The 13,674-nt window shown below is 39.8% G+C and overlaps 1 protein-coding gene across 9 annotated transcripts; it reads right to left on the bottom strand.

Moving 5' to 3' along the window:
* Window positions 1–1,148: 1,148 nt before the first annotated feature.
* On the bottom strand, window positions 1,149–13,327 carry LOC112894724 (probable pre-mRNA-splicing factor ATP-dependent RNA helicase DEAH9). 9 transcript variants are annotated; one of them, XR_003229033.1, is made up of 25 exons: window positions 13,149–13,326; window positions 12,877–13,021; window positions 12,148–12,222; window positions 11,360–11,449; window positions 11,091–11,170; window positions 10,549–10,618; window positions 10,360–10,445; window positions 9,852–9,921; window positions 9,676–9,771; window positions 8,728–8,833; window positions 8,125–8,171; window positions 7,945–8,028; window positions 7,814–7,867; window positions 7,093–7,193; window positions 6,714–6,804; window positions 6,000–6,164; window positions 4,776–4,865; window positions 4,615–4,686; window positions 3,969–4,067; window positions 3,751–3,837; window positions 3,243–3,296; window positions 2,217–2,296; window positions 1,975–2,132; window positions 1,541–1,639; window positions 1,306–1,402 (listed from the first exon to the last, which is right to left on the bottom strand). XR_003229033.1 is itself a non-coding variant. In XM_025962524.1 (24 exons), exons 1-23 carry the CDS (start codon window positions 13,259–13,261, stop codon window positions 1,985–1,987), a joined length of 2,103 nt encoding a protein of 700 aa, XP_025818309.1. In that variant the 5' UTR covers window positions 13,262–13,326; the 3' UTR covers window positions 1,149–1,250; window positions 1,975–1,984. The 9 variants fall into 9 exon arrangements, 7 of the variants coding, with proteins under 7 accessions (XP_025818309.1, XP_025818306.1, XP_025818308.1 ...); XR_003229034.1 differs by having other exon boundaries at window positions 1,367–1,384; XM_025962524.1 differs by lacking the exons at window positions 1,306–1,402; window positions 1,541–1,639 and adding an exon at window positions 1,149–1,250.
* Window positions 13,328–13,674: the final 347 nt, after the last annotated feature.

Raw genomic sequence — 13,674 nt, 5'->3', positions numbered from 1 at the left:
CAGCAATGACTAGCTAACCTTTACGTCTCTTCTTGCCACTGACTGCCACTTGCCACTATTAAATGAGTGGCACGACGAAGCCGCTGCCCATCCAACGTTAACGCGTAGACACCGGTGGCAGCTGCACGTCGCTTTTGAAGCTTTGATATGCTCACCACAATAATCCTAATTTCTTTGCATCAAATCAAAGTGCCGCAGGCCGTAAAAGCCCGGGTTCCCACGACACGAGTGCTTGAAAGGACAAGAGAAAAAAAAAAAGGATAGCTTTGCCGCCGCGGCCGTTTAATCGTCGCTGCAGGGACAAGGTCTCTGGTGTTTGTCCTCTACTTTGTCGGCAGTGGCTTGTGCTGATCCATGGAACTGTTGGGTTTCTTGACGCGCGTCCTCCGCGGCCGCGGGGCACGCGAACGCCGCTGGGCCGGGACGGGACGGGGAAGAGGACATGTTCGGGTTCAGACTTCAGACTTCATACGACAGGTCATTCTCTGCGCAGGAGCCTTCAAAACCACAACCTTAATCATCACATCACATCGCTCTCTACCACTTCATAGTACCAGGTCGTATCTCCGAATGCCGAAAGGGGAGCTACCCGTTGTGAAAAAGGGACCATCAGCACTAAGGACCAAATCGACAAGATTTAAGATTCTCCAACACAAATCCAAATAAAGCTCAAACCGCCTCACAACAAAGATGATACATGATTCGGCTGGCGCAAAATTGAGATTCCATGTTACCGACCAGTACCTAGGTGCCGTGGGCGGAGTGCTCTCTCTCGGTTGAACAAAAAGTTGCATACTCAACCAAGGGACATTCAGTACAAAATTGTACTCATATCAGAAGAGCACTAGATACCATGCGGACTGCTGACTCTTTAGGTTTTGAGGATCTAGCAAATCTAACTTGTTCTTTACCTCGTGCTCAAGACAATCTCATGACATGGAGTGTGTCGGGTTCTCCACTTGCCAAAACAGGTACAAGCAGGCTTACAAAAAGGCGAACACATCATCGTTTGTTTAAGGAAGATATTTAGAGCTCACAGGCCCCTTTTCTTCCCTTCTTGATACTACTATAGTCCTTGGTGATTTGCTCATTCTAAAACGAATAGTCCTAGTATGATGAAAATGGACTAGATGAGCTGTAATCCGAAACAAGCTATAATATTGTATTTTTGTTTCCATGTTATATCAGTAGAAATAGAAATAGGCGCCGTTCAAAGAAAAAGGCTTTAATCAGAAACTTCTGGCAACCATCTGCATGGAGCTTGGAAGAAGCATACAGTAACAAGTTAACCACAAGTAACAACGGATATTGGCATCTTCAGGAATATGTGCAGCGAAAATAACTGCCTTTTGAAATTTCTCAGCCATATCGGTTATCCCAGGAGCTGCAGCCAAGCAATTTCCTATTCAATGGTTATCTGATTTAATTTTCCACTCACATTTCTTTCATCTCTTCAACGATTTTTTAATTTACAATATCAAATTCCAAGTAGGATAAGCATGTAAACTGATAAGAATGATTCTAACAAGGCATGTTTTACCTTAGCAATGTCCCATAATTACTGGAGTAGGATAACGCCACAACTGTTGGGCATATCCTTTTCATCATTAAAAGTGTGCCGCTAAGAAAGTAAAGCTCCCTAAGAAAACAAAACAAAGTGTAGCGCTGCTCTATAAAACAGTGTCAGGCACAGATCAGTCAGTAATCAAGCAAATGCTAAGTCTGTCAGCAATACACTCTGGACTCCCAATTGATTACTGTTAAAGCACGAGCATTTAGTAAAGCATGCCATTCTGATCTACATAATAGCACCAAGCTGAACTAATATAAGCGGTGCCTTTGTATCCAAACTTGAGCAGATAAGCCAACTGGGAAAAAAGGTGTAAACACCTCGAGTCTTGCCATTAAGTCATTGTTAAAATTTTACAACATTGTTGAATGCAAGGAAAAGACAATTAACCAAAAAAAAATTACCAGAGTTAAGTTAGTGGAGAGTTGGATTCGGTGTTCGGAACTGATAAAAATGCGGTGCAGCTTCTGTAAGCCATGACGGTTCAATGGCAATAACATTCCTCATGTAGTGCTTGTCGGTTGAAACGAGAGACTGGTAAACAACCCACTTGGGATTGACCCTAAAATGCGACAACGATGTCATGAGAGGTATAATTTGAAAAAACAAGCGTTCATGAAATATAAAAAATTATTACTGAGCTCACCTAAAGAGAACTGAAGATGGATGAATGTATACTTCTTTTGATGTCCTAAGCATCTTATACATTCCATTTTGGCTGTATTCCTATATAACAGAGAAAGGCATTAGGGTCATTGAAAATTTAACGCGAGTTACTTAGACGCATGCTGTTGACAAACTGCTCTCTAGGATAAATGGAGAACAAATGTGGAACAGCATGCTAACTACAGAACTTAATACAATTCATATTATTGCAATGTCCAACAGACAGCAGCTAACTAATTTTGGTGGCAGAATAAAGAACCTTCTGAAATCTCATCGCCATGCATCTGCACAGCAAAGCCAGCATACTCGAGTGTCACGCGGGTAAGGATGATACTTTCAAGATATCAGATACACATAGAAATGTTGCATTTTTTTTCTTTTGTTGAGGCTATGGTAAGCAACCAAGGAGGCTGGATCCGGATCAGCCTCCTCAAAAAATAAGCCAAGGGCAAGGCTACCTAGGAATTCCCTTCCCCAGACCCCACCTTGTGGGCGAGCTTTCAGCATAGGTGTGACCTTTTTATGGTTAGCAACCGAGAAGGTGAAAGTGTAACTGGAAAATGTGCTGACCCATACATATACAGCATTTGGTCAGCTAAGACATCAACTTTAGGACAAACACACGACCACATGTACAAAGAAAAAGAATCACAAACATCAGACAGATATGGTGTGGGGCAAGGAAAACTGAAGAAATGCACTGTTCAACTTGAGACAGGTTAGCTAGGCAGGCCAGCTCAGCAAAGCCCCAGCTGGCTCAGGTGAAATTCATTCCCAATCAATAGGCCTGTCTAGAGTGACCAAATCTCCTTTGGAATGTTTTCTCAATCAGACTGGCAAGTTGCTATCAGTTAGCTGATGCACGGATAAAGATTTACAGGCCCAAATCATATACAAGATGTTGGAGGGGATTGAGAAATAAACTACAAGTTAGATATATTAGAGACCACCCAATCTGCTGGGTAATGTAATAGATAAGACCACATTGATTAAATAGAGAAAATACCTCCAGATGACATGCATTAGCAAATGAACCGGCAATAATGGCCTTTCTAACTGCCTGCAAAATATCAGGATAGTGACGCAGTAAGCACAAGCACAGGGGTATTTTTTTATACATTAGGATACAATTAAAAGCACTTCAGATAAGCATAACAGTGGGAGGAAACCAGTTCTATATATTTTATAGAAGATAGAAAATGGACAGCAGCAAAGAAAATATGAGCTAGCATAATGGTGATTGCACTAGGTATGTCCCTTAATCAATATATACATATATCCTTTGAGTGTGGCTATTTGAACAGTGCTTCATTACTCAGAGCCAAGGGCCAAACAGTTGTGTTGGCTGCCACCTCGGTGACACAACTGTCCTGATTGCTGGCCTAGGGTGAGAGGATGACCTCGGCATCCAAAGGAAGACCGGCCACAGGGGAGCAAGGTCGTGCTGGGTGGAATAAATTAGACCTAATATGCACAAAATAATGGTGCCAAAACTAGTTCGAAGTTCATCATACCTGCATATCTCTGTCACATGATTTCAGCGGTATTCCAAAACCCTTCACTATCCTGAGAAGCTGGCCCCTAATTTCAACGACTTTCTTCTGCGGCAATGAGAAAGAAGATTTATTGAAAATGTGTGCCCACACTTGGAACAATGGGAGAACAGCATAGCTTTGGATATGTGCAGATAACTAATTTTAAAGAATCATAACCTTATGTAGTGAATACATACCAATGCTTGGTAATTCAAAAAGTTCTTGTAACACCATTGGCTAGATTTTCCAGACTGGTGAAATCCTTTGTAGATATTCAGGAATGTTACATGATCTCCCTGTGGTAGCACATACATTCAAGACATAAGAAAATATGATTAACCAACCAAGAGCAAATACAGACAAAGCACATACTTCTATGACACACACGTGGGAAGCACTCTAAATAATATGGATACGCTAGCAATGATGCTAATCTGATATCCAAGTTCTGTGATAGAACAAGAAAAAAATGGCTTATCCAAATTCTAATAAGGAGGAGTAATCAACCTATCACCAGCATCAGCTTGCTGATCCCACGGCATCAGTGCAAATGCAGCATCAGAAAAGACACACGCTTTAAGCAGCGTAATGCATTGAGGATTTTGCTCAAATGTCAAAAAAAAAAAGTGTCTCTCTAATTTAGAAAAGCAATTAGGAACAGGGTAAATTAATGTCAAACATATTTTTTATGATCTAATATTCCTTTACTGTCATCAATGGTTGTCCCATGGTACTTGACCTCAGTAAGAATAGCACCAATATAAGTGTCAATATCAACAGCTGAGTGACATCTGGGTTATTGACTAATAAACAATAGAAATGCGGCAAGTTGATTCTGCACACCTCAGCAGCAGCAAATCGAAGCTTGGCTTCATCAAATTCCTTCTTCACTCCCCTCACAGAAACCCACACAGACTGCATAAATCAATAGGTATCAGAACAATAGCAAGATTAAAATAGCACAAGAAAAGGAAAAAAAAAGTATCTGAGATACAAATTCTAACTTGAACAGATAGAAATGATGCTATGGTCAATATCTCATCAGAGCATCCAAAATCATTTGCTGACAAGATCATTTTCGAAATCATGGGGTCCTGCATGAAATTATTATGTTATTGTACATATTAGCATTTCAACTTAGGCAGAGAATGTTCTTCAGCACAATTGTAAGAATAAAAGAGCATACTGAAAAAGCAAGCATCAAAACACATAAAAATGGCCAACAGAGCAGCATGACTGCATGAGTTTCAGGCTTTCAGCTGCTTTCAGAATGTTGTTGGTCAAGTTCAGCAAGTAACAATGTACACCATATGAGGGTAAGAAATAATTCAAACATTGCAAGTGTCATCTGGAAAAAAATAGTATACAACAACAATTGCTCAAAAAGCTTAGCCACAAAGTAAATCATATCACAATTGGATGCATGCCTGCATCACATACTTCACACTACACAGCAATATCTGTTAACAGAGCTTAACTGGCAGTCTGCCAGGCAAAAATATATAGGCAACAACCTGAAAAGCATTATGCTGAAATAACAATTGAAAAAAAACCCATGTCCCTGTTTTTATTTCAAAATATTTTTCTCATCATTTTTCTTTGCAATTAAGCAACGACATTAATATTAGTATAGGCCTTGTTTTCCTTTGAAATCTTTCGTTCCAAATAAAGGGATTCAAATAACACAATCATTTTATCCTGCTAAATAAATATATCTGTCAGAGCTAACAGCATTCTGAATACTTCCTAAGAGGTTTTTGATTAACATGTGTTGTAACATCTGTTTAACAGCCAGATTAGCCTTTTTAGTCCCCAAATTACTGTGCTGCTGCAGTAACCATCAAACATAGTTGAAAGTTCCAGGAGGGGACAGTCAGATAAAAATTTGACCACTCTAGAGCATATCGACCACGATTTAATTGACTTTTGAGTTTTCCTTGCAGAATTTTTAGTGTCCTATGTATCCTTTTTTTTCTAGAAATACATGTAACTATGTAGCTCAAAGATTAGTAGTCCACAAATGATACCAGTTGGTGGAAGTGCTTTAGACTCGCTAAACCCAAACCCAAGAATAAGCAGACTTGACACAGTTGCTGTGGCAGGATTGCCAGGGTATTATGGCAACCAGGACATGCCAAAGCAACTTTTCCATAATCATATTATAGAAGGTTCAGAACATTTCGTTACACATGGAGTTATCAGCAGGGAAAGTACTAAGCTGCACATACCAGAGGGATCTCAGCAACTTGGAAACCAATGGGTACTGTCAATTTGGCATCTTCATCAAGGATTCCTAGGGAGAATAGAACTTCGAGGGCCCGAATCATTGCCTCTGGAGATGGAGAAGCTGGCCAATCAAAGCCAAGAATGTTGTCTATGCCTAGGGCTTTTAACTGCCACCATGGAAAGTAGATAGCAATGCATTATATTTGTGAACTTCAGCGAGAAGGAAATTATTTACAAATCCATACAGTTTATTTACAGGCTAGGCGCACACACACATGAGAGAGTTGGTCATTATGATAGTTATATGCTTAACAATTAATAGTTGTTGTGTTATCTTCTGTTAAGAAACCAACAGCAACTTCAATGATTTGCGTCATAAATGCCAGAATGCAGAAAACAATTTAACTATAAATACATACTTCAATCCAAACTTTCCAAAAAAATGAGACTGGTTCTCTATGGTGTGCCTTACGTTTTTGTTGGAATTTATTTGGTTACATGCAGCAGATCCAAGCATAATCTTTGTGTAATAGAATATTAGCACATTTTTACCAAAAGAAATGGAAACTATACTACATGCAATCCATGTCTTTTATAGAGCCACATATAAGACCACATAAGTAATGAAAGGTAGGGTGTACAAAAACATCACTGTGCAGTATATATATTGTATATAATATAACTAAAAGAATAAGGACACAGACAAACCAAGTTACCTGTATGATGCAGGAGACCAAGTTGGACCTTTGCATTTCTGGAATTCCTTCTGACTGCATTTCATTAAGATAGTATTCCTCTGTATAAAGCCTGCAGGAGATATCAAGTAACGAAATTACGAGATGTACAAAGACAGTGAAAATCTAACTCAATGAGAAAGTGTAACACATACTGTAGGAACTATATTTACTTTGAAAATATTTATATGATTTTTAATGTTTTAACTTCTACTTCAGCAAAAAATATGTTCAAAATCAGTAATGATGAAATTACGCCAGCATATGATTGCCATCAGATGAGAACCATAAATCAACATCATGATTTGTATTAACAAATAATAATAATAATAATATTTCCATAACAAAACATCTGACCTACCTAAAGCACTTCCCAGGCCGCACCCTTCCAGCTCTGCCTGCTCGTTGTCTTGCAGAGGCCTTGGATATCGGTGCAACGACTAAACTCTCGATGTCAGAAATCTAAGCCCAAAATTAGATGCAGTGTCACAAACAAAGTCTCCCAAGAAATATTAAGAGGCTACACCAACCAATAAAATCTTTCTTTTTTTTAATTGACGGATCTAATCAACCTTTAAAAGAGGTAAAGGGAAATATTGAGAATGAGTAACACAAAGGTGTGTGATAAATAACTTTTTAGAATATGAGGTGTTTAACTGTTTCAGAGTCGATTGATCCTAGCTACTCTTACACGTTGGCGTGCTTAAGATTTTACACAACTCCAATTGAAAGGGTGAAGCATAGAAGTATTCATTAACAGCACCATAGTATCTTTTACAAGCAAAACTGTAACTCTAGCAAGCAAGAGAAGGGGCTGAATTTACTCATGAGGAATGCCTTTACAGATATTGATTAGCTACTGGATTCGAAATCCAAGAATTCTCATGCTTGCATACCAAGTATTGAGCATATAAAAAGTTATAATCTGAAGGTTATTGCACTAGTAGGCATGTTCACTTCAAATATTCAATTAAAAGGGAACAAAAAGTAAAGTTATATCTATGATAGGCAGAGTCAGTGCTAAAGTCAAGTTGAGAAGAAATGATGAACTATTTCTCATAGAAAATAGAAATGTAAAGTACCGGATTATAACACTTCTGCTTGGAAAATCCGCTATCAACAACATACACCACACCCTGCAAAACAGTCACAGAATCGATAATACATTTACAATCAACTGGTATTTGTTATCCTAACCGTGCACATGCAGTACCTCCAAAGTCAGTGACGTCTCGGCAATGTTGGTTGATAACACAACTTTTCTTTTTCCTTTTGAAGTAGGAGCGAAAATGAGATCCTAGAAAGCCAAAAAGAAACGGACAGAGTCAACTTGGAGATGGAGTGGTGCCAATTGCCGCGTCACTTATTGCTAACACTAATGTGAATTACTTACTTGATCTCCACGTGGAAGGCCAGAGTACAAGGGCAAAATCAGCAAGTCTAAAAGTTGAAGAAATTTGGATCCATTAGAAACCAAAATTTACAACCGCAAGCAGAATGCAATTTGACAAGTAGACTTGCCCCAGAGTCATGTGGGGACTCAAATACCAGTTGCGGGCTCAGACTGGGCGTGGATTGGGCCATGAATAGGCTGTGCCCTTATCTTTAACTAGTTTGGTGACTTACTTCATGGTCATATTAGTGGTTATAGTTCCTAAAGATCCAGTTTGTTAGCCTCGTTTCTTATGGCAGACCTATCAAGGTTGTCAGATCTATTTCCTTAATCAAGTAGTAGAAAAAACTCCCTCCCTCCCTCCCTTCCCCCTTCCTGTGTGCCCCCAAATTCTGGAATCACGTCCAAACTATCGAGGGAGGTAGCTGGCAAGACCGCAAGAGACAGGTCCAGCGCCTCCTCTTACCAACTGCAATATCAGTCCCTTCTACGTAAGCATGTAACTACCGCACATCTCACTTCCAGAATATCATCCCCTGGTCATGATTAATAGTATTAACCTATTAGTTCAATATTTTCTATGATGCAGAGAGAATAAATTACCCAAATAGTGTCTTCCAAGGTGCTGAATTTCTTCATTCAGCAACTTAACAGCAGCGTCTATGTCATCCTGACCAGTTAAGAATACCAAGATATCCCCTGGTGGTTCCTGAAAAAAAACCGTTAAGTGAAGACAAAGCAATGCAATTTGATTCCGGAGCTTTATCAGCACTATAACATGAAAGATAGCAGCTCCTTATATACTCCGGAAACTAAAAAAACTGTAAAAAGGGATCAGGAAACCATGACGATTTATCTGTGCTACAATGGCATCTCTTAAGACTTTCAATAACTACTTTGCCTGACAGTGTAACCTCATAGCTGATGAGAGGCTAGCTGGCCAGACCTTTTATGTTAGATAAATAATTAAATTAGACAGATGCCAATTACAAGGATAAGAAAACAGTCTTTCCTTTCTTTTCTCAAATTGCTTCAACCAGAAATATTTTGACAAGTTATCTTTTAATCACCCAGAAAACACCTTGTGTGGGAAATTCCGCACTGGTATGCCCTTTTTTATCTTTTAATCACAAGCAGTGCTTTATTAGATGTTTACATCTTATGAACTTTGTAGCAGGAATGTATGTTTATTGTAGCAGTCAGGTTATAACTTGAGTGTCAATGCTTTAAGACGAGAATGTGATTGCAAACACCACTAGTTCTACAGGTCACATATAGTAATGGCAGTTGAAAAGCACACATACAAATCACCTGTAAAGTTTATGTTAGCTTCAGAGTTTCATCTAAGATCTAACACAAATGTGAATAAGCTTGACATTTGTTTTGTTAAGTTGATAAACAGCCCAATAGAAATAAATAACATACCAAACAAATCAAATAAAATATAGGAAATAAAGGAAACTGAAGTCGCAAATCGTCAAAAGTATGATACTAGGAAGCATAATAGCCAAATTAAATCTAATTTTCGTTAAACAGCAAGAAGCGAATAACCTTTTCATGAATAAGAAGTACAGTATTCACAGCAGCCCGTAAGTAGTCTGAGACAGGTTCTTCAACATAATGAATTTCCACGGTGTATCCTTTACCCTGTAGAGAAAAATTATGTCTTTATTAATAAAAGGGCTCACATTCTCCCATGTGTATCTCATCTCAAAAGGAGAACATACTTCAACAGAAAGTATAGCAGGTTCTGGGTTGGGCAAATCATCAGAAGACCCAAGCAAGGAATTCTTCCGCCTGTTGTGAAATCAAATACAAAGATAAGGATCACACTAACTTGTTAGCAGAAAAGGAGTGTGTCACTGCATATGATGGACGTAAATGATGTTTCAACACCAGTCACCAATGCATGCATCAGAGTTGCAATTGGATGCAGTTGATAAATAGGATTCTCGGTGGATTCACCATGGCAAGACCTTTATCTTTTTCATTAAAAGAAACAAACAGTGAACAAAGCCACATTGCATGAGATTCCTACTGATACCAGTATGCTTATTTATGCCATGTATCCTGGATCCAGAAATTGCGTATAGCTTAGTTCCATGGCAATTTTTGAGGAAAAACTTACGAATATCAACAACTTGGATAGGCAATGTGCTTGTTTCACTTGGCAGGTTATAGGCAAAAACAACAACATGCAGCCAGGAAGAAATGAAATTCTTGATAAGGATTGACCTAATGTTGAAGAAAGTTGACATTGATCTTGCTTCAATTGTTGCAGAGGAGATGATCAGACGCAGCTCGGGCCGGCGACGCTGAATCTGATTTATCCATGTAAACATACAGCCATTGTGGGAAATAAAAATATTATTCACACACAAGAACATTAAGAGAAAGCCAACTCTGTATTCAAGAGATGCTAACCTTTTTCAGGAGTCCCAGCAACATGTCGGTCGAGATGGATCTTTCATGAGCTTCATCCACCATAATTACACTAATAGAACAGAAAAACGTGGATCAATATGAGAACAAGGAGAGTTGGCATGGAATCCTCCAAGGCAACAAATTAGATAATTCCTTGTTTCACAAATATAAGTTCATCTAGGTTTGTTCTAAGTCAAAGAATTTTAATTTTGACCATCTATATCTAAATTTTATATAGATTGACATTACTATAAAAATCACTTTATAATTATAACTCTTTTCATTTAAGATAACATATTTTTATACATACTGCTGGTCAAAGTTTAAAAAAAATTGACGTAGGAAAAACCTAGATGGACTTAAATTTGTGAAGTAATTATTAATGGATTTTCTCCCAATAGAAAATAAATTTTACTCCATTATGAGCCAGCCAATGTATATTTAGGGCATCAAAGAGAGTCACGTATACAATTGGATAAGACATGGTTGAGTAATCATCACAAAGACAGTAAGCTATTTAGGCTTCAGGCTTAAGAACATACCTATATTTGGTAAGAAGAGGATCTTCCATCATTTCTCTAATCAATACCCCATCTGTGAGAAATTTTATCATGGTCATACCCTGAGAAACCAGGTGGGCATAAGCAGATTAATAGGACAAAAAATCAACAAATTTGAGTATTCTGCTTTGGTACCCAAATTAGTACTCAAAATCTCAAATCAACAAATGAAAACTGTAGGCATGTTAATGTGTTTCATATTGCCGGCTTCATATAAAGAAAACAATTCAAGGAGCAAAAATCAATGATACCGGATTTGTTTGATCTTCGAATCGGATTGTATAACCGACTTCTTCTCCAAGTTTCACGCCTACTTCTTCAGCTACCCTTGATGCAACCGCCTGTTCAAATTACTAGGATGAGTTGAAATAGCAATGTTAAGAAGAAAAAATGAAAGGAGAAACGTCTGCATACATAATAGGAATACTACGCGATAACAGTGTGTCAGACTAGTAAAATGTGCCGTTAGCATCCATCATGCAAGTCAATCATAATATTCTACAAATTGATTGCTCTAGAGTGGGTTCTAAGAAAACTAACACCAGATGAATACATTTTCAGCATAGTAGTTCCCAATGCTGAATTGGTAAGTAGAGTATTTCTTCAGTAGGCATCATGCTAACAGGATATAATCAAAAGTTGAAATACTATTCAGCAAATAATGTTCAAGGGGAAATAACTGTAAGTAAAAGGTTCAGACATCGAATACTAAAATATTTATCCAGACCATGGATGTTTGACAAGTAATTGCAGAATCAGGACATGCTAAGCCTGATCACAACAATTCTGCTCGGCAGGTATTCTTAGTAGAAGTGCCACACTAAGGCCCAAATACAACACAGTTGGAAGTATTAGCCATCCGAAATGTGCAAAATAAGCAAGACTGTGGCATCATAAAAGACCAAAACAGAATGCTTTGTGTACTCCGAAAAATATAGCATTCAACATGCCCTCATCAGATGATAAAACAAAAGGGCCTGGTTTTGAATAAATAGTTTGCACAAGCACAACTAAATGAAGATTAAAAAGCACTTGATACCTGCACAGCCAATCGCCTGGGCTGAGTGCATCCAATAAGTCGACCACCATCAGCCCAACCAGCCTCCTTAAGGTACTGATTTAAAGTTCAATGAAGTTAGATATGAAACATAGGAAGACAGCCATAAATTATATGCAGAGTTCTTGCTGTCTCTCTGGTTCATGTTTGCTTCTTTTCCAGCTTTTAGCATATCGCTAATCCAGGTGAGTATATACTAGCGTTCAAGTTCACTACACGATCTAGTTTTGATGTTGATATGTGCAGTTCTTACGCCTATGCACAATTAGCACCTGGAATCTGAAGAAGCTTACTAGATTCAGAGTCGGTCGCTTTATGACAACAATTTAGAAAACTACAGACATTATTGCAACAGCAGCAGGTGCAGACTATCACCAACCGCAACAACGGTAGCTAGAACCGATACAATGGTAGCTGTAAACACTACATGGGGGCATCAACCAAATGCAGCATGGAGGAATCCATATCACGCGGCGTATGACAATCTCCAACACAAGATGATTGGGGATTCTAACAGAACTATCACAAATATGTTGTGTACCCGTTAAGCATACCCTTCGACCTCGTCACTTCAAAACACCCTAAGAATGTTCCCACATCAAGTAGCATTCGACGCTTGTGGGGTGAACTGGCTAACGTGCGCCAGCTGTTCGACTGAACGCCTAGTGGGAAGGCGTTGGATGAAAAATTTAGTAGCACCTGCGGAAGTACCTGAGGGATCTGTGTGGACTTGCCGCTGCCTGTCTCGCCGACGACGATGGTGGTGGCGTGCCGCTCCACCAGGTAGAGGATAGCCTTACGGTACTTGTACACCGGCAGCCGCTGCCGCTGCCTCTCCAAGCTCGCGTACCCAAACCTGCAGCCAAACACAGCCAAAGCAACAGCAGCGCACCCAGTCTCAGATTTTGAAACACCACGCAGCGAATGCGAGGACACGGGGGGGGGGGGGGGGGAACGGGAGGGTTTAGGGTTTGGGACCGCACCCGGAGGAGGATGCGGAGGTGGTGGAGGAGGGGAGGAAGACGACCCCGCCCTCCTCGTCGTCGACGAGTAGGGTGCTCGGCTTCTCCGACCCCGGCTTCCAGAACCTGGACATGGCCGCCCACGCTGATGCCTGGCGATTGGCGCGGCTGGCGGTGGGAGAAGTGGGGAGCGCTAACGGCGAGAGACTGTCCATCCAGTCCAGCGGGGTGTGCAACGTGGAAAGGAAACGTGCGGCCCAGTTGCCCCACCGCTCGGGCCTTTGACGCAGCCCAGTGCAGGTAGTGTTTTTCTTTTCCTTGCTGCCAAGTGCCGTTTTACATTCAACATGCACCCGGCAATCTTCTTAGTTTTCTTCTTAGCTTGTAAACTTACAATGCAGGTCGAAGTGACTACTTTTTGACTCGATTTACTCCCACAACTATGCCGGTCGGTCCAATTTACCGCAGTTTGTTTGTTTCTTTCTTTTACCGGTGCGATTTTTTTTAAAAAAAAAAACCTGTGACAATTAAACCCCAGTCGCTAGCT

The sequence above is a fragment of the Panicum hallii genome, chromosome 5 (assembly GCF_002211085.1).
Source record: "Panicum hallii strain FIL2 chromosome 5, PHallii_v3.1, whole genome shotgun sequence".
Classification (NCBI taxonomy): domain Eukaryota; kingdom Viridiplantae; phylum Streptophyta; class Magnoliopsida; order Poales; family Poaceae; genus Panicum; species Panicum hallii.
The sequence above is the reverse complement of the archived record's forward strand: the minus strand, read 5'-3'. Positions and strand labels throughout refer to the sequence as shown.

What these genes read in the sequence shown, in the direction of transcription:
- LOC112894724 (XM_025962525.1), bottom strand. Translation starts at nt 13,261, where the DNA reads ATGTCCAGGTTCTGGAAGCCGGGGTCGGAGAAGCCGAGCACCCTACTC. An exon ending in ACCTCCGCATCCTCCTCCGG is followed by an intron (nt 13,022 to 13,148) that starts GTGCGGTCCCAA and finishes GTTTGGCTGCAG; the next exon opens with GTTTGGGTACGCGAGCTTGG. An exon ending in CCTCTTCTTACCAAATATAG is followed by an intron (nt 10,619 to 11,090) that starts GTATGTTCTTAA and finishes CTGTTCTATTAG; the next exon opens with TGTAATTATGGTGGATGAAG.